The 27,999-nt window shown below is 38.8% G+C and overlaps 1 protein-coding gene across 3 annotated transcripts; it reads right to left on the bottom strand.

Annotated features, from left to right (window-relative positions):
* Window positions 1–2: 2 nt before the first annotated feature.
* Window positions 3–25,757, bottom strand: swt1 (SWT1 RNA endoribonuclease homolog). Of its 3 annotated transcripts, none has more exons than XM_049587908.1 (17): window positions 25,538–25,756; window positions 24,759–24,846; window positions 23,381–23,454; window positions 22,162–23,251; window positions 21,856–21,985; window positions 21,058–21,159; window positions 20,164–20,355; window positions 19,362–19,455; window positions 18,654–18,889; window positions 18,063–18,211; window positions 17,704–17,842; window positions 15,369–15,508; window positions 14,915–15,060; window positions 14,449–14,595; window positions 9,862–9,928; window positions 9,653–9,720; window positions 3–1,897 (listed from the first exon to the last, which is right to left on the bottom strand). In XM_049587908.1, the coding sequence occupies exons 1-17, from the start codon at window positions 25,657–25,659 to the stop codon at window positions 1,789–1,791; spliced, it is 3,093 nt and encodes a 1,030-aa protein (XP_049443865.1). In that variant the 5' UTR covers window positions 25,660–25,756; the 3' UTR covers window positions 3–1,788. The 3 variants fall into 3 exon arrangements, 2 of the variants coding, with proteins under 2 accessions (XP_049443865.1, XP_049443866.1); XM_049587909.1 differs by lacking the exon at window positions 25,538–25,756 and adding an exon at window positions 25,303–25,514; XR_007450206.1 differs by lacking the exons at window positions 3–1,897; window positions 9,653–9,720; window positions 9,862–9,928; window positions 14,449–14,595; window positions 14,915–15,060 and adding an exon at window positions 16,586–17,477 and having other exon boundaries at window positions 15,370–15,508; window positions 25,538–25,757.
* Window positions 25,758–27,999: the final 2,242 nt, after the last annotated feature.

Genomic DNA, 27,999 nt, shown 5'->3' with positions numbered 1-27,999 from the left:
GATTAGGAAAAAGCTTCAAAACATTTAATTTCTTGTTGTAAACACTGAACTCTTTTACATAAAATATAGTTTTTGTTCTTAAATGATTTACAGTTTTAATTAAAAATTAACCAAAAATGAGCTAAAGCTGAAAACTCACCAGTTTCAAACTAAACTCAGTCTTGTTCCTTATCATTTATGATTGTGTGCAACAACCTCACTTTCAGTTAAAAACAAATAGCCATTTGGTTTCAGCTTCTCACTGGGACTCTTGATCAATCTGTTGGCTTTAAGAAATCTTGATTTTGAAAAAAAGGAGCTCAAAGAATAGGCACTTCAAATGCTACACTCTATATTTATAGCTCAGTTTTATTCTCTTAGCTACATTTGCAGTTAGTTGTTCATTAGTTGTGTAAAGTCTACAGCCCTATTTGTGACTTTAATCTGGTAAAACCAGAAGTACATTGTGAATTTTTGAAAACAATTCTAGTTTAAAGGGTTAAATGATCATCCCATTGGACTCTCTTTGTAGAAACAGTTTAACATTTTAAGGAATAGACACCACTTTTTTTGCTGAGAGTTAGATGAGCTGATTGATGCCTCTTTCTTGTCTGTAAGCTAAATATGAAGATGCTTAGCTTAGTTTAGCATAGCTTAGCTTAGTTTAGCTTAGCTTCGCTTATCTTAGCACCAATACTGGAAACGGAGGGTAACATGTGGCCTGGCTCTGTCCAAATGTAACAAAATCTGCCTACTAGCACCTCTAAAGCTTACACGACAAGGATCATCTGGCACATAATAAAACCAAAGCTAGTCATTTTTTTCCACTGTTTTTTATACAGATTAAAGAAATTTTAATTGTAATTAGTGAGCTGGTGCACATATTCTTTTTCTTTAGACAGAGCTAGGGTAGCTGTTTTCAGTCTTTATGCTAAACTAAGCTAAGCTAAACTAAGCTAATCATCTTGTAGCTTCATGGACTGATAAAAGGATGGTATAGTTCTTCTCATGTAACTCTCAACAATAAAGTGTGGTAGTATTCCTTTGAGCCCAGTGAACTGAAGCTGAACAATCATAAATAGTAGGAACCAGCTGTTTAATAGTGTCAGGGTTGAAAAATAATAGACAGACATTAAAATATAGTTAATTATAGCTATTTTTAAAAAAAGTTGTCTGTCATGTGTCTCAGTGGACCGAGGGGTAAAACTTAATTGTACACTGTTGTAGCATCACACATTCATATGGTCCAAAAAAGAATCTCCAAATAAATATCTCAAACTCTGTTTGCACACTATGTATCAAACTGCTTTAAATGCAAGTACAACTGTTTGAATAATACAAATTAGTCATTTAACTGATCAGTTTTAACAAAATAATACAATATTTTATGTGCAGAAATGTTTGAAGACTCACTGAACTGAAATATAAAAAGCCCTGCAAAGCATGAAAAATGACATCACTGCTCAACTGTGAATTGACAGGAGACATCAGAACCAGGTGGAAAATCCCTGAAGAAATATTAGAGGACAGTGAAAGCAGTGCTTGATGTACTCAAACCCCGCATACTGTAAAACTGCCACATGAAGATAAAACAAGCTCTGCTAAACAAAGGTATTGCCCTTATGAATGGTGGAGAACACCCATAGACATCCTTACATTTACGGAAACGGAACGTGTGTAAACAGTTCCAGTCACCAGAGGCACAGTGCAAGCAGACATCCCTTCAAATTACAGTGTTTACTTCAAGTCAAGGGTAACAGTTTATTCTGCGCATCTGGTTGATGTGCAAACTCCCTGATTCTGATCCAGTCAGGGCGGCGATGTGGTAAAGGTCATGTTGTGACCTGTGGTCCCAACACAACGATCCAGGGCCTCTTTTAACCCCATTAACTGGATCCCTCCGAGTCTCAGCTTCTCCCTGGGAACATAGGTGAAGAGCTATATTAGATACAGAGACAGCACTAAGGCTGTGAAAAGAATCTATATTTCAATTTTTGTTGTGTTTAAAGTGATGCATTAATTATACATTTGATAGTATTGAAGCCATTAAAAAACAACAATGAACCCATCATAAGCCTGAAGCAGATTAACTGACTTTTTAAGTCTTAAATTCTTCATAGAAACTGGGGACTTTTCCCCAATACTTTTTTTGGTACTGATTTAAGTCATAAATATCTAATGCCATCAATATTTTCTATCAGGGATTTGTGCATTATCGTCCTGAAAACTGTGTTTCCTATAGTTGCTGAATCCTGACGTAATGCTCTTGTATGTCATGCATTTATAGAACAATTACTTGGTTTCACCAGAGTACAGATCTGTAAATTTCTCCCTGCACTTCACAGGAGTTAATACTCCTGCTATACAGCCTTTGTTGAGGTCAGCTAAGCTTTACGAGAGAAGTGTTGTGTTTAGCACAAATTCTCTGGCATTGAGAAATATTGTGCCTGCCTTTGTTTTACTGCTGTATTATTTGGTGCTTTGGTAAAAACCAAAGCCTGTTGGTTGGGTTTATATACCCTGGTTTTACTTCAGTGTTTTTTTATACTATCGTTTGTATAAACAGCAAAAACTCCACAACAACCAATGGAGAATTGGACAACTTCACTGAGTGGATGAATCTGGAAGACTCTGCCCAGACATCTGGATGGATGAACTTTCTATGGTCTGATCATGTTCAGCACAAAATGTCCATAACACACAAAAGAGCTTCTGTGTGTGCTGCAGCTTCCTGAAGCCCCCGGTCTCAACGACAGTTATTTACACACACTCTTCTTCGGTTGAATTACATTTTTCTGGATACAACACCACATACATACACGCAGTTACATATGCCCAAACAAAACACACAACTAGTCTTCAACATGAGGACAAACACACACACACACAAATTGGCTGCTAAAGTCTTGGCAACGGCTGCCTAGCAGCCGAGACACTGAGGGCGCTTGTTGCTTGTTTGTTTCCTCCTCTGCTTTGTTTCCATCGGAACATTATGTAACTACAGACCGGAGAGAAGGAGGGAAGAAAGAGAGGTATTTGCCCGGCTGTTAACTTCCCCTGTTTTCACCCTACATCCCTCCATCCACTTCCCTATTTTCCACCCAACAGTGCAGCTGTGTGATTTCATAACCTGTGGAAATCACAGGTTGTGTTACCAGATCTTCAGTCTTGCCAGGTTTATGCTGCTCCCAAAATGTGTTGGTCTGTCACAAATGATGTGCCTTTACATTCCAGCACGTTCCATTGACAGAGGGATTGGCTGAAAGACTTCCTGTCAAAGTGTTTACTTTGCTAAAACTACAGATTCATTTGTGTGGCACAGTGGTACCATCAAAGAACGACAAGCTCTTGCAGGAATGACATCTCTGAGCGCAGTCACACAAAGTCAGTGACGCACATGAACTGTACACAGAGTCACTGACCCAAATCGACAATGTATACACATAAAGAGAGAGTGGTGCTGCTTTTGTGTGTTACATAACCGCCTATATGTGTTTGACAGATAATTAATAGATATGTGTGGGAGACAGCAATGATTTGCATTGAATTGAATCTAGAACCACATGATTCATTGAGATGACATAACTGGTTACTGTTCTCCTAAAGCCAATCATGTTATGGTGCTATGGACACATGGATCATCTCCATGGTGACCAGCTCTTGTTCTCCATAATCTATTGTTCAATATCAGAAGAATAAGAATAGCAGGAAGAAAAGTGCAGGAGGGTCGTCTTTGCATAAAAGATTATTAAACAGGGTTCCTACAGCTTAAGGCAAGTTACATTTAAGACACTGTCATAACTATGACATGACACTGTCATGAACTTGTCATAAACATTATGTACATGTCATAAATGTTTATGACTGCTGTCATTAAGTGTCATTCGGTTTTTGTAATGACAAGTTGACATTGTTTGGGTTGTCTTGATTATGACAACTTGACATTAATTTAAGTGACATTACCAGAAGATGTGTCGTATCCTGCCAGACATCTATCTGACCTAGTGTTAGAATCGGTCTGTAACCTTGGACATCTAATTATAATAATCATTATGTCAACTTGTCATAAACACAAAGAGAGGTGCATTTCTTGTTAATGTCAAGTTGTCATGACAAAGACATCTTCTGGTAATGTCATCCTGGTTAATGTCAAGTTGTCATTATAAGGACATCCCAAACAAATTTAATGTCAAGTTGTCATTATAAGGACATCCCAAACAAATTTAATGTAAACTTGTCATGACAAAGACAATTTCTGTCAATGTCACTTGAATTAATGTCAAGTTGTCATAATCAAGACAACCCAAACAATGTCAACTTGTCATTACAAAAACCGAATGACACTTAATGACAGCAGTCATAAACGTGTATGACATATACATAATGTTTATGACAGGTTCGTGATCGTGTCATGTCACTCTTATGTAGATATCTTCAAGTAAAGTGTTACCAAAACATAAACTGTCATCACTTGGGGTTAGGGACAATTTTGCCCAAATGCTTACTGTAACATAAAACACGACTTTTTTGTCTTGTGGTGGAGACTAGGGTTGAACAGAACTGAGAAACATTTGGCACACTGGCATTTGTTGGCAAGTTTTCTTGCCAATTGTCCTGAGTTTCAAGAACTTTCTGCATAAAAGACACATGCCTTGTATGCATTGCCTTTTACCAGTTTGAGACATGCTACAAAGTCCACAAAGTCTAGCCAATTTTCACTGAATTTGAGCTTCTCCATGTCGTCCAGAGTACAGAGACAGCTAGCCAGCAGAGAGTAAATCCCCTGCTCTACTGTAAGCATCCCAGTCAGAAACTAAATATGAGTGTTGTTTTTCCACTATCCTGATTTGTTGAGGTTAATGTGAGAGGAATTCAGCAAATTATTATTGTTATTTATTAAATTCATTAATCAGTTACCAATTATTTTGAGATTTAACTATGCAGTGTCATAAAAAAGATTCATAAAAGCCTACTTCCCATATCTTAGCATTTTTAAGACTGATTTAAGATTGACTTAATACGTGTTAATGCCAACCAAGGCCTTATTTTTAGATTAACTAACTCAATGCCTTTTAAGACTTTTTAAGTATCCTTGGGAACCCTTGATAACTCCATCTGCGTTTTTCTCTGGGTGTTTCAAACGGAAGAGCCCACTTAGTCATTTGCAAAGAGCAGTGACGAGGTTAGTTAGTGATTCCCTACTTTAACTGTAAACCAATTATGCTGCAATGGCTTTGCACTGAAATCTTATTACACACTTTGATAATATGGTTTACATAAAGCCACAGCTTTTTATAAAAGTCAGTTTTTCCATTTGAGTTTCATTCAAACGCAAAACATTGACCTTATGTGCATGACTCAGCCTTACAGAAAGGCTTTTGATGGACTGCCAGTTAATGATAAGAGGGTGGTTTGCTTTTCTGGGTTTGCTTATAAAACATTCGACCTAGAAAGACTTGTGAGGGTTTTTGGTGCAGTCCAATTAGTAAATGATGAAACAGCATTATACTTTAGTAATATTATGGAATAGAGGATGAAAGAAAAGCCTCTGTGTCTTCCCCTCTATTTCAAACTGGGATAAAACCATTTCTCATTGAACTGTTAAATAAAAGCGAGAGTAAAAGATCTGTCTTATCAAACACAAAGTAGTTTCTCTTCAGCTTAGCTTTTGAACACAGAGAACAGACAATGAACTACTGTAAGGCTTTAGGCTGTCTTCAAAACGACCATGTGCTGTTCCCTATAGGATGTTTTATGAAACAGCCGTATGGTGTTCCCCCTCGTCATTTTGTTTGACTGAGATACATAAAACTAATGCGTAAATATTATGATATAAAATATATCTGAAAGGGGTGACCGCTATGGATAAGGAGCAGGTTTTTGAGGTTGCGTGTCAATGGATTATGCAAAAAATGATATGCAAGTTAAACACTATGCGAGCTTGACTTCACATTCATACAATGTAAGTGAGGTGATATCTTACAGCTACCTATCACCTGTCAGCTGTGATAACCAAAATCAGAGTCATATTAAAAGCCATCAAACATCAACCCTGATGACACATCCACAGGTGTAAAGAACCCAGGTGGAGCAAAATCATCAGTCCCACACTGATAACTCCATAAAGAGATGATTCCAAACAACACCAGGACATTCACACACCAGTGGAGCACCACACATGCACAGAAAACTGCATATATTCAGATTACTGGGCCTGAATATACTCTGGCAGGAGGCAAATTGAGCAAATTAGTGTTGTTCCATTCCCACCCACTCTCGTACAAAAAATAGTAAAATCGAGATGGCATTCAGAAAGGGGCTTATGTAAACACACGAGTGCAGGCATGTCTGTGTTGCAAATCATTTCCTTCCTTCCTGCTAAACACATTAAAGCCCTATTAACTGTATGCATGCATACATACTTTTATGCAGTAAAAAATGCAAGGAACATGCACAGAAATGAGTCAGTTAATCACAGACTGATTAAGAATGCAAGATTTTTAGGTGTCTGTCCTTTACGGATTGCTGAATAACTTGTGTTTCCATGCCAGGGCGTTTTTTTTTTTTACTTTTTTATTGTATTTTTATTTTTTGATAAAGCCAACAGAATGATAAGCACAAAACATATCTTTTAATCTGACATACCTAAAATCTTATCAGCCCCTGAGGCCAACTTGCTCTGAAAGCTGCCTGCCGATGACCGAACACGCTCCTGAAAAGTGCCTCCCTAAGGCCTTATATAACTGATGACATCATACCACCGTGCTGAGCACCGAAATCAAATATTTAACACCGCAGATAATGCGTTCACTAAGTAAAGGCCTCCATCACTTCCCAGTGAATGTACCAGATAAAATATTTACAATCACAACACAGTCAGCTTAGCAATATCTCTCAGTGGTGACCTGTCGTAACAAAAGCTGGAATGACGTGACCGGTTAAGTGCCCGCAAAGCTCTTCCACGAAGTGACACAGCAGATGTTGTCTTTAATACTGGATAAACCTCTCGTTTCATCATGGTTTGATGTAATTATTCCGAGCAAGACAAGTAAATATTTAAAAGGCAGTAAAACATTCAAAACCTTTAGTGATCGGATGATCATACTCGTTGGTTATGATGATATAACAATCATTATCAGTACAACAACAGCCATAGTACTACTTCAGAATGATCTCTTTTAAGTGATACAGAGCTATAAAACCACTTCTACTTTAAGTGAAAATCAGTATCTGCTATAGGGTTATGAAATCAACAGAAAAAGCTTTAAGCATTAAGAGACGACACATAATGGACAGAAAACAAATAATCTGTTAAATGCATAGAACGGTGGATTGTTTCCCGTGAAGCTGCTGTGTTCAAGTTGAAATGCAGCAGCTTCAGAAGTATATCATGATGGACCTGGAGTGGTGAGGTTAACTGATTCTGTTCATCAATGTATGTGTGTATTCTGCTGCTGAAGTTTTTTGAGGGACTGTGGGGATGAAATAAAACTATGCTGTTGACAAAAAACTGTGATGTAAGCAAATAAATAGAGCTGCAACTAACTATTATTTTTATCAGTTAATCTATCAATTTGTTTTGATCAGTCACTTTATTTTTAGGACTATAAAATGTAAAAAATAAAACTCATTTACAGTTTAACAGTATTTCAATTATGTCTTCTCTAAAGCACACAGTGTCAGTCTGTATGTGGCACAGCTGTTTTCAAATCAAGAAAACATCAGTTGTAGCTTAAGCAAAAGCAGTGAGCAGTTTATGTTAAAATATGTCGTACAGGTGACAAGCAGCCAAAAATATTCAGGATAAGTAGGATTACTGTGTACTTATATGTGTTATTATTTAGTCTTAAGACAGGCAGTAATCTGAGAGAAAGGGTTCACTGTAGTCCTAAATTCAGCCCTTCAGGTAGCCCCTCTGTTCCCCAAGCTGCATACAAATACCTCCTCCTAAAAAATAATAGTAACTTACATCTTATAAATAATGACATGTCCATCACAGGTTAAATAAGCTGTTTAAGATAGATGACATCAACAATAGCCTGACTAATAACTCACTTCGGCTGTGATCCCTGCTACGCTTTGTAAATCAACACTTTCTTTACTTTACGAGAGTTTATGGGAGTCCATTCAGGAGCAGTTTATAGACTGTTTAATCTCCATGGTTCAAATAAAGTTAACTGGTTACTAAACATTTATTCCTAGGCCGCACTGACACATGAGAGGGAAATGTTAGTGCCAAACCAGCATTGTCCACCCAACAGATAAATCCTGACCCTACAAGACAATATGATATATGATGCAGGCAACTGCTTATGGGCCCTGTATTCCCATCACATGTCAGCCTGGTGGTAAGTATGTGTGCCTATTGGAATACAAACGTACAAAGATCCATTAAGTAAGCCTTCAAAGAAATATCTTAACACCTAGAGTCACATTTGTGTGAAAATTGTTGGCATGGCCACCGTTATTGTCAGAACTCTGCTGGGGATATCTACCAGGAGGGCTATTATGACAAAGTAATGGCTGTGAGGCAAGATAAACAACACACATACCTGCCCAGGCATGCTTCAACAAAGAGCACAAGAATTCAGAGAAGCTGAGAATGTTTGATTTGCAATTTATCTGATCAGTCTAAAGTCTAAAGGCATACGTCAGACTTAGTGGGAACATGACAAATCAAGGAGGTGTTGGATCTATTTCACAAGATTTAATCAACTTATCTTCCAAAGAAACGTGAAAACAAGACTAGTATACAACCTATGATAGTTTAGAAAATGTCCTATCTGCGCTGATAACTGGAAGGAGAATTTTGTCTTTGTGGCGGCACCTGTTCTGTTATACTCACTTGATTTAATAAAAAATGTTCTGTCCTTACGGCTTTTCTCTCCTTTTTTTCATCCCAAGCAAGACATATTGTTATTATTATAGACATGCTGAAAACTAGTGTGTTATCATTAGATGGACAAATGATTATTTATCACCAATTACCCTTTGTATTTGACATTATATCTCTATGGGACCCTATGCCTTTAAATGAGAACCTTTAAATACATTTCATCTGTGTGTGTGTGTTACTAAAACCAGGTAGGGCTGGAGAATCTCCTTCAGACTTAAGACCTATAATAACAAAATATTAACTCACTTTTAAGTAACAGACTAGCAAAGGTTCTTCCAGATTTGATACATATGAATTAAACAGGACTCATTAAAAATAGGCACTTAAACAAATACATGAAAATGTTTTGACCTAATACAACATGCAAAACACACAATCAAGATTTATCAGTGATTAATATATTGTTTAGAAAGTTTTAGAAAAATGTAATCTTCCAGCTGTAATCATGGATTTGGTAAAATTATTACATAAATATCCAGTAGCTATGATGTGTACTCGAAATTTACTCTCTCAGGAATTTATATTTGAGAGGGGTACGAGAAAGGGTTACCCAATTTTTGTGTTGAGGGTGGTGTATATTGTATTTACTAAGAAATCTAAATGAAATCCATCTGATTCACCAGAGAGACAGAGGTCGCAGTTAAACAGCAACCTTTAAAATGTATGTTCTATATCAAAAATGTATATGCAATTATCATTATTATTTATATGCGTGTGTGTGTGTGTGTGTGTGTGTGTGTGTGTGTGTGTGTGTGTGTGTGTGTGCGCGCACCCTACCTGTAGTCTTGTTGTGAGAAACAGTCAAGAAGGTCTTTGGCTGTCAATCTGGAGTCCACGTCAACAATCTGAAACACAAAGTACATGATCTGAGCTAAAAATGAGGTGAGCTCAACATGACAAAGACCACTGTAGCAGGAAAAGGTCAAATGATGTTAATTAATGGCACCTATCTAAATTTATAGCAATAACTGTGAAATGGCACCAACCTCATTTGAGTGCATAATGCTGAGCAGTGTCCGTACTTCCTCTAAACCAGGGGCTGAGGACAAGACACTGCAATGAACAGAAACATATATTTTAGAGATGACTTCTCTTCCAGGTGAAGCTTGAAAAGTTGTTATGTGTTGGTCATTATCCCATTTTGTCCAAATTTTTATTCAGTGAGTAGTAAGAAACCTTTTGTTTTCACCACGGGAAGAGAATGTTTTGTAAATCTGATTACACGCAATAAGAATTCTTTACATTTCCTCTGCCCTGCCAACCCTTCCTGTGGATACAATCATTAGTTTGTATGCAATCTTTTGGCACACAATAAGTACAAAACATTAAGAGCTGCAAACAAAATGAATATGCAGCACTTGAATGTTTCCTCTACTTATTCATCCACCCATCACCAAGCAACCCAACCTAAATGCACACACCACTGTCAATAACTTCATTACAGAGGGCTACCCTGAAGGCCAAGGAGAAATATAAAGTAGCAGACAAAAAGAGAGCTGGTAATGACAGTAGAGAAGAAGAATGAGGAACAGAAAATGGTCATTTGAGCAGAGACCTAAATTATCCATATCTACTGTCAACAGAATGAGAAAAATGAGTGAGAGAGAGACAAAGAGAGATGGCCTGTATGGAACAAGTCATAGCTCTGCTCAAACATGTGAAAATGAGTCTTGCTGTCTCCTAGGCAACGGTACTTGAGCAGACCAACACACACATGGTTGTGCATGGATAAGCGCACAAGTGCAGAGAAACACACACATGAAGTATGCACAGTGAGTGGCACATCTGATTGGACGAATTTATTGGCTGTCTGTGATTGGCTGAGTGCATCTGTGGTTGTTTTTTATTATGAATTTTTGTCATTTTATTTTGCTAATTTAATGGTCTGCCGAGTGAGAACGGGTGAGAGCCGCTGCTCAGCACAGCAGGCAGAGAGAGACAGCATGTGGAGCTGGTATATTTTTACATCTAACACAATGACCTCAGGGTTTTTTTTCAACCAAACTAGTTTGTGATTGTTGGAACAGTGGAAAAACTAACTGAGATAGTTTTGTTGAGTTTTATTTTGTTTGTCAAATTTGAATGAAGTGTGTATTACAATGACTTAACAGGGCTATTAAACTACTTTTAGTTTGGTGAAAGAGAGAGACTTGTATTTTTCGGTTTAATAAGGAGAATAGCTGTAAGAATATTTCCCTTAATTTACATTTTGTAGGTTTATTTTGTTTATTTATTGGAGTAAAAGCCCTGAGAGAGCTGGTGGAATATAACAAACTTGGTGCTCAAGCTCACACCTGCATAAATATATCACCAACTGTTGGATGTATGGCTGACACTGGAGGAGAGGCGGGGTGCGTGAGCATAATGACTGTTATTTATAATTATTATTTATGTTCTGAGGTAGTGCACAACATCTATATGATTTTTTTTAACTGTCACCAAATTCTTAAGTGAAGTAAAGTTTTAAAGGAACTCAATGTTCTTCATACCACAGAGGAAATCCACCCACACCCACACATGTACAACTTTCACATACATCTACAATACATGACCCCGAACAACACTGTTTGAAAGCCACAGAATTGAGCAAAAAAGCCACACACTGACAAACACCCGCACACACACAGTAACTACAAGCTTGAGCAAACCAGCTTTTGACAGAGGATGCAGTTGCGGCAGAACTTGTTCAGGGCGTTTTGTGCAGAGTGAACATTTGCACGTTCACCAGATTTCGGTCCTCAGATGTCAGTGTAAAAAGAATACGGTCTGCACACTTAGTGTAAAAAGTACTCTCATCACAAACAACCGACTCATGTTTTGAGGACACTTCTCCTTTCCACATTAACATCACATGAAGACCCACTTAAGCAGCTACAGGTGCACCGTCTGTAGCATGACCTCGTCAACAGGAAATGATAGATAAACATAACCTGACACCCTAACACACACAATAAGTACATCAAATCAAAACGCACAGATAAGACAAAATATCTTGTAATTAAATACCACTACACTCTACAGTCTGGCAAAAACAATTAACAGGGGCGCTATACAGGCCTGGAGGACTGAAGTGGTAGTAAAGTGCACTTGGGACACATACTTTGGAGTTTAATGGGTTATGATCTGAGAGGCCTGTTTTCTCTGTTTGATAGCCTCTGAGCTGAGAAAACACGACATGACTTTGGCATATTTTTTTCCCCGCTTCTCTCATCACCACGGAGATTGTCTTGTAATTTAAAAAAAACCCAAATTTTTATCACCATTTTTAACTGGTTGTTCGGGTTCTGCATTATAGGATGTTTCCTGTTTGAAGTAACATGTTACACATTCCTAGGGGAGCCCAAATAACGAAATAATCACACCAGACACACAGGACAGGAAATACAGCAAGTCTGGAGACAAAGCATCATAAGTTTTATCACCATTCTGAAGAAACAGGAATGGCAGGAGTAAGAAGCACAACCATTTAACTGCAGTGTGTGGCAGGTAAGAAGCACAGCGATTACTGATGAGCTGACATCTCAAATGATTTGTCTTGGTTGACGTACTGCTTAAATCACGCAAGTAAAACTCATTAAAAGTGTCAATCGGATTTTTATCTCAGGGTCACACACACACACGCTCAAGGTTATTTTCAAAAGCATACCACAATGAAAGGCAAAGTCTTTTAAACTGGTTTTGTAGGAGTTCAGAGGGACACCAAGATGAAACGGAGGGATCAACAGACACTTTGCCCTTTGGACGTCAGGACTTTATTGTTCCCTGCCCTCAAAGAGACCAAAATGTCACAGTGAATCCCATCCAGGGAGTAAATAATGTACTGGACCTTATATCTGTGTGATATTGGGATGTTTTATGTGTGCATGTGTGTAAGGGAGCAAAAGTGAGTGTAAAATGCTAAAAAGGACAGACGTGAAGACTTGACAAACCACATGATTACAGTCTATCCATCTTTCTAAAATAGTTATATCATTGAAACTGCAAGAGTTCTGAATTGTGGGATGTTTTCTTGCACTTGCCATGACAGCTATGTGAATCATCACCGACTTAACAGGAAACAAGATGACTGCAAGCAACGGATGTCAGCTTGAAAACATTATGATATCATCAAAGAAGGCAGAAGAAGAGCATAAAACCCATAAAGAGCTCCACTGATATGTCATCTCGCAATGGCATTAATTCGTTATGGTGGAAATTTCTCATTGCACTCAACCAGAGATCCACTCAGCTACTTGCCCCCTTTGCGATTACCACTGTGACTGCTGGATGATGTGTTCAAATCTCTGTGAAATGTAGGCAAATTCAAATATTTTCAGATGCCACTGCAGGCCCAAGTGAACACTGGGAAAGCCTACAGGAGATGACGATATCTCAGGGATAACTGTTAGCATTTGTAAGAAAGTAATCAGTACTTAAATGTAGCGCTGTTTGTTGCGTCATGGGAAAGGTGATAAGGTAAAGCTACAAGGTCAAGCAGATTAACACTACTAACGCTACATGCCAAATAGGGCCTGAGACCTTAGAGCACTCAACGCACACACATAGCCAGGTCACAGGAAGGCGTGGGTTGGTTAAGGACAGGTGAAGGACAGTTTAAGAGGCTTCCTAGAGGGACTGGCTGTCAAGAGACAGGTGAGACACACCTGTAAAGGCATGAGGAAAGTTATTTAGAGAGTTTAGTGAAGATGGACCTGAGAGGGTTGATGAAAAGAGGTCGGCACTAAAGATATGGAGGGTGTTTAGACATTTCTTTCTTGACTTCTATTTTAGTGTCCTCCGATATTCTCATGCTTAAGTGACCAGGCTCTTTAAACCCACTAAGGAATAGGTCTGTAACACATTTTGCATGTACAGCTCTCCTAGGAGTAGGAGATTATGCCATTTACATTTTGCAAAAACTGATTTTTTTGGACACTCACTCCAGCTGTGAACACTACACTAATATACCGTCACCTTGTTAGTTGTTAAGGGAAACTTATGAGCAAATAGTTCCTACGTACACACCCAGCAACGCTGTCATTCATTTGCAGTAGTATTTTCGGGTGACCTTGTAAATGGAAGTCAAATATTCTCTCTCCTTTTAGCTCTCTTTTTGGTCTCCACCCTCTCCTGAGGGAAATATCTGGTTGTTTGGCTGCTAAGTGCTCCAATATGGTCTCCAGTTAGTTGCTAACTTTGCTGGGTAGCTAGAGCTTGGTTGGTTTTTGGAACCTTTTTGCTTTTTGTGGCTGAAAAAACTCTGTAAGAGCGCCGACAGTGCAACAAAATAGTACAATTGTCGGCCAGGAAAAACTAAAACAATGAACTACATGTTGCTATAAAACTCTTTAGAGCTGAGAACTGCAGAATTGGGTGATCATTTCTTATGGGTTCTTGACCACAAGTGACCTTTCACACACAAGTCATCATGTGATTCATTGTGAATATAAAAACAGCCTCTTTAACACAAATGACCAAAGTGAGTAGACTGAATATAAAAGTACCACAGAGGGCATCGTGTCTAACAGGCAGAGAGGCAGAATGTCTGGTGGTGTGTTTAGACTGACAGTGGTGATATGAGTGGGCTGAGATACCTGCTGAAGGCTTGGAGCAGCTGTGAGACCATGGAGGACAGTTTGTACAAATAGACCAAGGCGTCGTGTTGTGGCGGAGGCCCTCCCACTGGCTTAGTGCTCTGCATGGTGTGATGGTCAAAGCCCAGAGCTTTGAACACTTCGAAGCTGAAACGTGACAGAAAAAAATGACCTTATGGGTCAGTGGAATGGAATATAAAACAAAACAAATATCAAAATAAACATCAAAGTGTTGTTTTTGTTCCTGCAAATGTTCTCCCTGTTCTCCTCTCCTCACTTTCTATTAGCAGAAGTGTTGCAAGAGACTTGACATACAGCCCTGATCAAAACAAAGCCCTTAAAAAAAAACAATGCTTTTTTTTTTTTTTTTTTTTTTTAGAAAAATCTGTAACAGACATTATCCTCAACTTTTCTCTGCAGTACAATCATCCCAGCACTGCATCAGTCAAATCCCTGTTACACCCACCTTACTTGACACACATTACTCCAGATGTTCTCAAACACGGCCCACACTTCCTGGTGAGAGACCTGAACAGACGAGGGTTGTTTGTCTTCATCATCATCATCATCATCATCATCATTCATGACAACATCGCAGGCAGGAGATTCCCACTACACAAACACACAGATGAAGCTATGAAAGGCAACAGTGTACAACATGAAAATGCATCCTGCTGTTAAGGTGATTATTGTTTTTGTAATCATTATCAGCTGGTGCAAATCTAAAAGAGAACTGATCTTCTTGAAGTGTTAGCTGAGTATAAACACAAAACACGACAAAAGCAGGATATAAAAATCTGCTTCTACAACAGATCAATGTAAAACAAAATTCCTCAAAAAGGAGTTCACTTTTTGAGCAGTGTAATACATTTGAGCTGTGACAGCATGACGCTGAAACTTGAAACCTGCTCCTGGCTAACCTGCGGGTGTAGCTTATTGTATATATTGTCCAGTTTGGAGATGGCACTTGGGACATGGCTTGAACTTTTGTCAAATGCTTTCACAAGCTCCTTGGCTTCTTGCAGGACTGCTGAGGTAGTGCGACAGTCCACTGTTTCACCTGAATAAATAAATGACAGACAGATATGAGTCATCAGATGTGTGGCACTGTGATGCACATAAAGGTATACACAGATTCAGGTGCCAGTTTTTGGTACGCCTAGGCAAAAGGGAAAAGGATGTTTCGTTTGTGTACCCTTGTAACCTTGTGAGAAATGTTATGAATATAAAGGTGGGAAAACAAGAGAGCCAGGCAGTGTGTGCCAAAAACAAATCAGCTCAGACTGTGAGACTGTGTGTGTGTGTGTGTGTGTGTGAGTGTCTTATATCAACTTTGTTTACTTTTGCTATACTGAATAATTGAAAGGACACTGTATAGACTAATTCCCTGGGGCCTTACTGTAATAATAACAGATACATACCTAGTCATAACCCTTACACTGTTACCTCAGCAGTAGTCAATACACGGTCACAAAAATGTGCCAAAGAGTGGGTGAGCATTCCTACAGAAGCCCAGCATATATGTTAGATGATGTTTTGACAAATCACTTGGACCTACAATGGTATCCAGCTGTCGTCATAAATTTACTTGGCCCTTTGTCAGGTGACAACATCCTCTAGCCCTGACCTACCACACCTTTAAGACAAATTTTAAGGCTAGAAATAGTCTTAAAATTCAGCTTTTGTCTCTTGTTAGAAGGCTGTAGAGGGTCTGTCCTCACAAGTGCAGCTACATCTGAGCACACATACACTCACAGCCTGCTTAAGGGAGACCAGAAAATCGCACGCAGTACTTTTCCACTCCTAGATTTGTTCTTAGCCTCACATATACTTTATCCCTCCTTCATTTCCTCCTCCACCTCTGCCTCCTCCTCCTCTCACAGTCCTGGCACAGAGCCAGGCCGCGTAGTACCAAGAAATCCAGAATCATGTTAGTGTACCAAGGATACACGGAGCAAGGGCAAAAACTCTATTGTCTTAGCTATTAACATTCTTGCAGGGATTAAAAATCATTGTGCTGCTGCTGTAGCAGCCACCCCCACACAGGTGGACAGAGAGACTGAACGAGAGGCTGAGACAGAGACACACACACACACACACACACACACACACACACACACACACACACACAGAGTACCGTAATGTAATTAGATCCAGTGATGAGATCCAGAGCAAGAAGTGCTGCAGTGGACGACTCAGCATCTTTCTGACACACATTCCAGTGTCCTGTTTTAGCGGATGACCTGATTCTGTATGTAGTTCTGTAGGGTTCTAGCGCAGTGCAGAGCGGATCACGTCATACCCCACTGGAGTAAGGGTTTTATTTGGGGGATGACTCAGTATATCTCAACACTGCTGTCCAGAGAAGAATAAAAGGAAAACAATGCTCGACTTACAGTCCTCAAACTGTTACAGCGGAGCAAATCTTTGCATTTAGACACCTTATGGAGCTCAGCTTTGCCGTTTTCACGAATGTGAAAAGTTATGCTCCCGTATTTCACGTAGTATCTCACGTTTGTTACTGTTTTTTCTAAATATATTGCTCATATTCAGAGGAAGATTGAAATCAGCTCCTGGGAAACTGGCATCAAATGTTTTCATCTACAGTATGTGATGTTATCAAGCCTTTCCAAATACCAGCAACAGAGAATGTGCTAAATGAAACAAGAAAGACATTAACAGACTGTGAGTTAATGTACAGCACACAATGTAAGCCATATTAAAAATCACAGTTTATGACACCACAGCTATATAGAACAGCTAGTGTTAAACTGACTTGATTTTTCTGTCTGAAAAATGTACAACAGGCCGTGCACTGATTTCACCGTGTTACAAATTTATCTTCTGCTTCTACTTTCTATGTCATTTTGGTTACATTTCTCAAGTTATTGTACAACTGTGCACTGAGTGCTTAGAGGTTTGGACAGTGGCCAAGACAGACAAGACTGTTTACAATGGCCTACATTTAGAGGTATGTACCTGACCAGATGATCCGCTGTTATCTGTTTGCTTTATAATTTCTTTTCCAGCTGTTATGACACATTGAGACATTCAGACAAATGTTTAGTTAACCTTGAGGATGGTGCCAGTCATTAGTGCAACACAGTTCCTGACAAAAACCACAAGACTGTACTGGAAAACTTTAACTGCTGTAAAATACAATCAAATAATTACAAGTAATAGAAAAAGAAGAAAATATGTGCTCATTAGGAGACTTAAATATATAATAGCCATTATCTCTTTTCACCTACATACCTGAGTTGAAGAAGTCAATGAGATTTGAAACAGTTTGCAGCTTCCTTCGTGGGACAACGTGCCCAAAAACAGCAATCCAGTGCTTTTTCAAACAGTGCAGGACATCTCGAAGACTCCAGGGTGGTTTAATATAAATTATCTGTTAACAGAAAAAAACACAACGCACAAAATCCAACATGAAAAATAAAAAAACTTTCCAATGTTCAAAATGACATAATTTTTCCACCCAAAACACATGACCAAGGAGAAGCCTTAAACTCATGACTAAATACACACTTTTAAATCACTTCATGAATACCAGACTTTAAAAACTATATATGGTTCAAAAGATAAAGTGAAATTTCAAAACATAATTTTACTTCTAGCCAGAGGTCTTCGAACGCAGCCTTCATCTCGACCTCTAACGCATCAGACAGCACCTCTCGCAGGCAGTCCTCTAGCTCAGAAACAATGCTAGGGTCCCAGTTTGTCTTCTCTTCAGCCTCTCTTTTGCTCAGCCGCTTGTTATCTGTTATCAGTCACACACATACATATTGTATATGACTAGAGACACAAAGCAAACCTAGAATGCAGGGCAGCAGTTAACTTTTACACAAGATAATATGCCTGTATGTGCAACAGAAAAGAGAGCAGTGGCATTTAACAGCACAAAACATACAGTGTGTAATATGGCATATGTTTCACTGTAAACGCACCTTTCAGTGGAATACTAACTGTCCACCAGGTGTGTTTAGGTCACACTTTTATTCTCTATTTTTATTCCATTTTTTGTTTCTCAAAACTGCTAAAATGTCACCTGAATTTAACAACTAATATGGATGGATTTGAAGAGAGGGCTGGGAAAACATGGCAAGTGCATGGACGGTATGTGCTTTTAAGTATTACACCAGGATGGAATATGGCAAGTAATTTCCTGTTTTGCAGGAAGCACATATTAATCCCTGGCTTACCGTTCTCCTCTACAGAGAGACCTGCTCTCTCTTGACTGTGTGGCTGCACCGGTGTAGAGCTCCTGCTCTGCATTGGTGATGAGACCTGCGGGCTGATGTGGGGCAGCATAGGAGTCTTAATGCTTTGCAGAGGATGAAAGCCATGCCTGGATCTTCCAACCTCTGCCTCCAAATCACTCTTGCTGGCTGCCTTCACCCCACTAAGGAGAGCTTTACTGCATAGGTTCTTATCATTACTAGAGAGGAAAGAGGGGATAACATGTTTCTTTTTAATCAGGCAAGTCTAAATGTCGGCGATAACACAAACAGCATTAAGACCCATTTGTTTTACAGAAGCCTGGAGGTTTAATCGAGAATTATATGACATGTCACTGTGCAACACCGGTCGAATGTCTGCTCGCTAATTTCTCATTTAATTTGGCAAAAATGATCAATAACAGCATCTGGAAATAGTGCCAATTAGAGAAATAGGTCAGTAGGAAAAAGAAGATGAAACAATACAATGGCCACTTCACTATGTAAGCCAAAAAAAATCCCTGCTCAGCACATCTATTCTTGCCTAATTACTCTGTCTGGCCGTCTCTTTCTCTCATCCCAACTGGAACTATCTGGCTGGGCCCACTCACAGTCACATGCATGTGCATTATTTTCAGAGGACACAGACTCTGCAGCAGCAGCACTATATCGAAGGGGGGAGGGGGAACTCACGTGCATAGAATGAGAGCACACTCTGGGTATAGACTCTGGTATTGCAGGCAGCACTGCAGCACCCTGTCATCGTTATTCTCGGCATTCAGACCATCTGGGGACAAGGAGGTGCAAAGAGAACAAGGACGGGAGAGGAAGACAAGAGTGACAGGGAGAGCCATGACAATGTGTGCTAGGACAAAGAGACATGTTTAATTCACGACACTGATGGCTCATGCTGAGCATGTTGCCACAAAGATGTAGAGCACTAGATGATGATTTCAAGTCTATATCAAGAGATGCACTAATGCTTATATCCTCCTGAATACTTCTATGTGAAGTGTAAACAATACATCTGCTAAATCTCCTGGAAGAGATCCTCATACCACTGTTGAAAAATTAATGTCTGATCAATATTATATATATAGCTAAGAAGTGGGTTACCTTATGCATGGGTGAAACCTGACATTAAGATGCACACTATGTACACAGAGATCAATTCTAGATGACCAGCTTAGTTATAGTGCCACCCAGTGTTAAGTTTGTGTAGGACAGGGATGCATGCATGTATGACAGTGTGTTTCTGTGTTTATACAGTAAAAGTAGAGAGAAGCTCTATAGAAGTGCATTTATGCAACAGTGTCAATAGTCAAGTTACTCATTAAGTGACAGGCTGTAATCTCCCACACCTAACACTACACCATACTTAATGATGGAAAATAATGACTACTCTCAACCTTTATGTCCCATACTTTGTTAAAACAAATTTGTAATACTTTGAATGCACTGATAATTTCCACAGTTTCCTCAATTAAGTACTCACTGCTGCTCTCAGCGGCCTGCTGCATAGACTGGCCCCAGAGGTGAGGTTCCCGGCTCTTCAGAGAGTTGTAAATGTACGAGATGGCAGGAGTTGCCAGGTGGGCCACAGAACCTGTCAGACCTCTCCCCCTTTTTAGGGAATCCATCTCCTGAAGCACGACCCAGGGGATGAGAACGACAGGGCAGCCCAGAGCTAAGAGAACATGAAGTGGGGAGAAAGCAAGTAGTGATGATTCCATATCATAGGTGCATTTTATCATGGCTGGAAGTCAGTCCCAAAAACTGTGGAAATCATAATAACTTTAATGACTTTGTGATGAACTCTTTCTTTATGGACTGTTTCATTGCTATTCTGTTTTGGTCCCTGTTTACTTCCTGTCAGCTTCTGCATTAACATTCATTCAAACAGGAAATACAAAGGGACCCACTTAGAATATTTATGTTGTCCAGTTTGAAACGGTCTTAGCAAGTGCTTGATAACTTGCTGCTCTCTCTGCATACTTAAATTACCTTCCTGCTAATAAAGCGTGCTATAATCACTGTATCATGACTTGACATGTTAATTAGCCCCACAATATTACCCAAGCAATTAAAATGTCAGGGAAAATGTAAGGGCTAGCAATAAGGGAAAATTCAAAGTTAAACAAAGAGGGCAGAGGACAGGTAAAAATGCACTGCTTCTTTCTATTGGAGATGCAAATATATTCTCTTAATGATGTGTAGTAATAATTCAGCTGGTTAGTGCAATAGTGAAATCAGCAACTGTGCTCCAGAAACTGCGGAGAGAAACTAACTGGATACCTTTTATAATGGCATGATGTACCAATATATAACATATGAAATAACCATGAATCATTCTATAAGAAACATCAAGTATTAAAATCATTTTAAAAACCTCCAAGGCCGTGAGATATGATCTTTTTCACATAATCCAGGTGACTGAGGAGAATGTTGGTGTCCAAAACGAGGATCAGGTCTCGCTGAGGAGGTTGTTTACCTGTAAAAAGACAAGTTTGTGTATAGTGAGTCTTTTGTTGTTGATTGTTTTTCAGTATGAAATAAATAAAATTGTACACAGCAGTGGGAGTGTAGTGCCTGGGAAGGTTTGGGGTCAAATTTCTTTCTTTTGTCATCTCTTGTTTTACGTGGCACTATTATCATATTCACATCTTTTGTGGGGTTACTCTGTAATTTTTTTGAAGATAATTTTTGGGCATTTCTACTCTATTCATAGGGTGAGAGACAGGACACGGGATGACATGTAACATGGTGCCAAGGCCAGAGTCGAACCCAGTCACTGCTGTGAAGACTCAGCCTTAATGATGTGCGTTCTGCCTACTGCGTGCGTTCTGAGCTACTGGGGCTCCCCTTGAAACCTCAAATTATTACTACATTTTCTGTGATGGCAGAAGATGCTCATCTGTATTAAGGTAACTGATTTCAGAAACTAGTGAGGAATCTAATCTGAGATGAACATCTTCAGCGTGTCATTCTGAGGCGACAGAAGCACATGATGTATCATGTTTCAGGTGAATCACACTAAATGTGAAGCCATTACAAGGCATACAGTTTTGAACTTAACCTATAGTGCCTCCATGTGGTCATTTGGGATTGTGTTGCACAATTTAATATTTTATACTTATGAGGAGTGGAATAAATTTCAAGCATCTCTCAGTAAAACAATAAAACTTACAGTGTGCGTCTGCAGCTCCCTCCTCTGGAGGATCTATTTCCATACCGGTAAGTTCGCCATAGCTTTCCATTACATTCACCTCCAGTCTCTTCTCACAGCGGGCAAGATGGAGCTCTTCAACCACTTGCCTCTACAGAACACATTTTAAAAACAAACAAGAATGCAAAGAACCTCAGTGCCATTTTGAACCATTTCAACAACAAAATGCTGATGTCATTTGAATATACTAGCCAACAAAATAGTATAAAGAAAAGCAATATGTAAAACAAACACTGACTTGTTTAGATTAATGATGCTTTTTATTACCTGATCATACCACGGCTCACTGGTGGTATGAGACGAAGCTGGGAGTTGGCCTGACAAAGACGACCTCTTATCTTGTCCTTCAGATGAAAAACCAGGTGTAACATCCAAACAGCTGCGAGCTTGTTGGACAGTTTCCTGCTGGCAATTGCTCGTTGAGGCCCCTGAGTCTGAAAGCTCAGTCCTGTGGTTGAGATTTATGTTTGTACAACTAACATCCTTATTCTCAACGATGCTCTCTACTGGCCTTGGTTGAACCTTTTTTGGTATCTTAAAATTAAAAAGCGAGGGTGATGCAAGAGAGGATATTTGTTGTTGAGCAGATGATGATGGCTTAGTGGTCTTCTGTGACACTGATGTGACATTCCCTGGAACTGCAATGGCTTTCTTCACCACACTTGAGCTACTAACTGAGGTAGTGTGCTTGGCCGGAGGGGAGGAATGCTTTGTGGCAGAGGCAGGTGGAGTTTTTGCTTCTGTACGCGTGCTCCTTTTGGACTTCTTTTCTTGATGCCTTTGGCACATCTTCTCGAACAGGTCCGTGCTCTTCTGCCACTGAGAATCCTTGGAGACGGAGGAGGTCTTGCTTGGTTTACTGGTCTTGATAGTGCTGCTGTCATCTCCAGTCCTTGGTGGCTCCTCAGCTCTGCACTTATTTTTCAGTGGATACTCCCTCTTTTCTTTCTGTTCAGCAGAAGCCAAACTGGGACTTATTAGCTGCTCTTTTAATTTGGATGAGCTCCTGTGGGAAGACTTTTTATCTGAGCTGCCTCTAGACGTCTCCTCTTTTCTCAGAGGAACTGTACCTGCACTGTTGCTGTTTGAGGGTTTTGAGTGTCCCCTTTCCACAGTCTTACTCCCACTAACAGAAGCGTCTTTCCCTGAAATGTCATGTTTTGCTTTACTAGAGCATTTTCCCCAGTGGAATGACACAAAGGCACTTTTAGTTTCTGTACATTTTCCTTCCTTATTAACAGGTTTCTGGTCTGTCACTTGTGTTTTTGCCAGTCTGTAGACAGGCTTCTTGATGTGGCGGGTGCTCTGGGAAACATCTTTAACAGTTGAGGCGCTCTTGTCCTGGTTTGCTGCACAGCTACGTGCAGAAGAACAGAAGAAGTACCAAAGTCAGATATTTAGCAAACATTTCAATTAAGTGAATGATTTTAAAATACATAGAAACAACATTAATCTGTTGTTAAAATTCAAGTATTCTGTATCTAACCTCTCCTGACTGTTGACGTCATGCTTCTTCTTGCCACTTTTGCGATGCTTGGAAACACTGTGCTCCCGGGATGACTGAAAATATGGTGGTGGGGGGGGGGGGGGGACAAAAAACGTGTGATCAGTTTGTTGTGAGTAAAGTAGACCCTTGATGACAGAAACAATTATGGACAGTCAATTTAAACAATATATCCTGTGAGACTGAAGCTACTGATGTAATAATTAACCTTAACCTTAACATTACTAGACATTGTGTCTTTATAAACATTGGAAATACTTTTCTTGAGTTGTGAACAAAAGCCTTCATGTCTGTATTTAAAAAAATGAATTAAAAGAAGGAAAGTAAAATTCAAGAGCATTGTTTATTTATGAAACATGTAAAGTGAGAACCAATGGAAAATACAGATGTGTTTCAGTTTTAGGAGTCAAACTATGGAATGGACTCAGCGCGTATTTCCAATTGTGTTGCTCTCTGTTGTTTTAAAAAAGCCTTAAAATTTAAAATGATTACAATGCAAAAGAATTGAGGATTATAATTTAGTGTACAATGTATTTAATCATTAATTTATTTATTTTCCTTTTTTTTGGTATTGTTGATATTCTGGGTTATCCTTTGGTTGATATAGAACAGGCAAAAATAAAATTTCTTCATTTCTTCATTCATGCATCAATATTTTGAAAAGAAGATTCATTTCCAATAAATGTGGTAATTGATTCATTAGTTATAGTATTTTTTTTTTATACGCAAAAATGCCACATATTTGCAGAGATATGCAAATATCTCTGCAAATACAAAACAAGCAATGTGAATATGTCACTTTTGGCTGTGGAAAATTTCAGTGGGTATTTTTAACTATCTTCTGACATTTTCTAGATAAAATGATGAATTGAAAAAATCATCATCTGATTACTGATAATGAAAAAAGGCTTGTTGTAGAATTACATGAGACAATGTAAATTTGTCAGAAATATTGCTACATCATTTATATTGTAGCAGGGGCGAGAATCACCAGAGGATCCATGATATAATATTATCACGATACTTAAGTCACGATTCAATATTACTGCAATCTTAAATAGGTTGCAACATGTTGAGTATTGCGCTGAAATATATTGCAATATATCTGATTTATTACCTGTTACTAACTGTAAATTATGTCCCCAAAGGAAAACTTTGTCAACATCTGTTTAATCTAATGTAAGTTATCAGTCTGTTCATCTCACTTATGCCATTTTTTCACAGCAACACAATGCATCCAGATCATCACAGAAACACCTACTCTCACTTAGATAAAAAATTAAATAAAATGAAATACAGTATTTTACCCACACCGACTGCCCGTGGCAACAATAGTAAACACTGCTGTATGTCTTCTTACCCTCTCATCTTCTTCACTTGAGGATGACGACTGCTTCTTGCGCTTTCTCTTTTTGGACTTTTTAGACATTGTCCTATTAAAAGTAATTCTGAAAAGCAGATATCGCCTTCAGTGACAATGCAACATCCTTACAGGACAATCCATTTTGATCAACAAGACACCACACCCCCAGGAAAGTGTGCGACCGCCATGTCTCTTAAACTTCTCTTAAAGAGGGACAAAGAAAACAAATTTAACATTAAACTGAAAATATTACTTAATATGAAATGATATGACGTGTCTACAAGGCACTGTCACAATGGGTCACACAAACTAGTTAGTCCCAGCTTGTGTCTCTCGTGTAATTTGTTCCGAACTCGATGTAATCACCAACTTAGAGTAGCTACAAACCCGTAACGTTAACGTTACTACTTGAGGAACAATTTGTGGCACTCTGTGTAACGACATAACTACCTAATAACATAACTATATCTAAAGTTTTAGCAAAATCCGTATTAAACTTATTTCTAATGTAATGCCATATAATATAAAGTACTGAGCTGACCTTTACATAGCCTACACAACACAGGACAGACACTTTAACGCTAAGGTCTGGTTAAATGTCACCGTTAGCTAATTTAAGATGCCGCTCGCTGTTGAAAAAAAAAACAACAAAGCCGCTACAGTACAAAGTAACTGTCTTCTTTAGAGTCTGAAATGTTCGAGTACTTTAATTCAGAGACACAAATCACGTCTAGTTGGCATAAATGTGCAATTCACAGCCAAGCAGCTTAACTTACTTTGATGCCGACTGCTTCTCAAAACATCCGCTGCACTTCCGCCTTTTTCTTCTTCTACTACGACAGTTACTGCTTCTGGTTGCTACATTACCGCCACACACTGGAACGGAGTTTGCACGCATGCATGTTGTTCTCGTGATCAATAATCAGTTGTTTAAGAGAAGATACCCACGGCGTGCATATATGTGAGTGGTCTGAGGAGAAAACCAAATGCAGTAATCCATAATAAAGGAGGAGACAGTACAAGGTCAGTCAGGAGGAGTCAGTATCTCTGAGTGGGTTATCTCGACCCTCTGTAGGCTACACAAACACATTCTTTCACCAAGGTTACACCACATTGTAAGACTGTACAGTGGATAAGTAAGTGATTTTCCACTCATCTTGTACATTGCCTTTTACAGCAACACAACCGGACAGATGTACAGTGATTCAGCAGATGGGCAGCATGTTTGAGGGAGATTAGACTCAGTCTGTTAAATTCATTTGCCTAATGATAACAAAAACATACAAGCAGTCTGCTTCAGGAGTTATACTGCATTGTATTATTGAACTGTATTCTTGCCTGTAGTTACATTTTAGATGTCTACGTGTTCAGCTGTCCTGCTGTGCACTGACTGAAAGTTTGTCTGGTTGCACAATTAATACATAATTTAGAAGAGAATTAATTGAAAACAGTCCACATGTCTGTAGAGTGGCATGAAAAGAGAAAACACTTTCTCTATGTCCTATTGTTTCTTAGATTCAGATTGAAGGGTCAGTACTTAATTGCCATATCAAGATGATTGCCTTAGTGAACTCACTTAAACCAAGGCAGAGACAGACAAACATAGTAATGCTACTCACTCACAAAGCACATAATTCAAGAAACAAAGTAAAAAATCTATGCCCATAAAAGCAAGGGTGTAGGTTTAGTTTTAACATTGTTGGGGGACACATGAAACAGGGGATTTGTGCCTTTTCTCCATCAATATATGTATAAGTCACTCTAATTTTGTCAAAATACTGCTGCTTGCCACTTTTATGTTTTTATTGGAGGGGGCAAATGCACATGTTGATATTACACACCTACACCTATGCATATAAGCATAAAACATAACACATAAGAGCAATATAGAAACAACACTATGAACTTATAGGGAAATTAGCAGCAACATCAACTGACCCACTAGATAAAGTGATTTATAAATGTAGCACATGAAGCAGTACAGCATGTTTTCCTGAAGTCGATGTACTTGCATGATACTTGCGGGGTTTTTTTTGTTTGTTTTGTTTTTTGTATCCATGAGGATGAATGCACTTAATATGAATCACTTTGGGAAAAAATGGTCAGCTAAATGAATATAATTTAATGTAATGTCTTTAATTAGAACAAATGTTGTCCTTCCCAGGAAACCACTACCTACAATTTATCGTCACTAACTTTCAGTAGTTATGCTACAGTAAATCCTCATCATATATATCCTGTAAAATTCTTGTAACATGCTCTAAGGGAAAGTAAAATAGTCCTGGCCGGGCAATTTCATTAGCACGTGACTAGATCACATGCATCATTATAGAGGTAGTGGAAATGTTACTGTGGGCACAATAATATTGCAAACAACCAGTGTTGTGGATTAACTTGTTACATGTAACTGGTCTCATGCATCAAATTATAACATACTGTAATCTTTTACAGTTACTGAGGAATATGAAATTAAATATGAAATTAAATTACAGCTACTAATCAAAATGGGGACTTCAAAGGGGTTACATTCCCAGTACCACCCTGCATTAAAAAATGGTTGAGTTTTGTGAGTTGTTGAGTGGTTAGGGTTAGGATTTAGGGGCTGGGTTGCGGATTCTGATTGGGTAGGATTAGAGTTAGGGTTAACTTTCCTAGCTATGCTATTACATTACATTACTTCTATGAAGTACTTAAATAGTTACATTGCTTGTTATATTTTGAACAGTGTAACTAGCAATCTGTAACCTATCACATTTCAAAAGTAACCTTCCCAACGCTGCAAACAACCAGTATTTACCTAATGCTAAAACCTAATCCTCAAAATAAGATTACCTATAATACAAAACTCTCTGAAACCACTGATAAGACCAATACTGAAACAGCAATTGCTACAATATGCCACACAGTGACACTGTAGCTCCATCCAGAAACACCCTGCCCTCCTTTGCTCCTGACATACACTGACATTCACAACAAGACACCTTTGGGTCCCTGCACCATGTCTTGAGAAACAGTTCTGTTGAAGACTTTGAAGGTGACAGAGATCAGACGACTAACAGATGAGCGGTGAGTAACACCAGCTGCAGGGAATAATCTCTGACCACTTCAATAATCTTGGACAGAAAGAAAAACAACATGTACAAACTGTGACAGAAGCTGTTAAATGGACTGGGATTCAGTAGATGACACAGTTTGGATTAGATCAGTGACATGTTAAATACGTAGAGATTATATCTGA

The sequence above is a fragment of the Epinephelus fuscoguttatus genome, linkage group LG10 (genome assembly GCF_011397635.1).
Source record: "Epinephelus fuscoguttatus linkage group LG10, E.fuscoguttatus.final_Chr_v1".
Classification (NCBI taxonomy): Eukaryota; Metazoa; Chordata; class Actinopteri; order Perciformes; family Serranidae; genus Epinephelus; species Epinephelus fuscoguttatus.
Note: the sequence above shows the minus strand (reverse complement) of the source record. Positions and strands in the feature narration are given on the sequence as shown.

Excerpts from the sequence above, each read along its gene's own strand:
- swt1 (XM_049587908.1), bottom strand. The coding sequence starts at position 25,659 with ATGCGTGCAAACTCCGTTCCAGTGTGTGGCGGTAATGTAGCAACCAGA. Across the intron at positions 21,160-21,855 it reads GGGAGCTGCAGACGCACACT|GTAAACAACCTCCTCAGCGA; the intron begins GTAAGTTTTATT and ends GTCTTTTTACAG. Across the intron at positions 14,596-14,914 it reads AGTAATGTGTGTCAAGTAAG|CTTCGAAGTGTTCAAAGCTC; the intron begins GTGGGTGTAACA and ends GTCACGTTTCAG.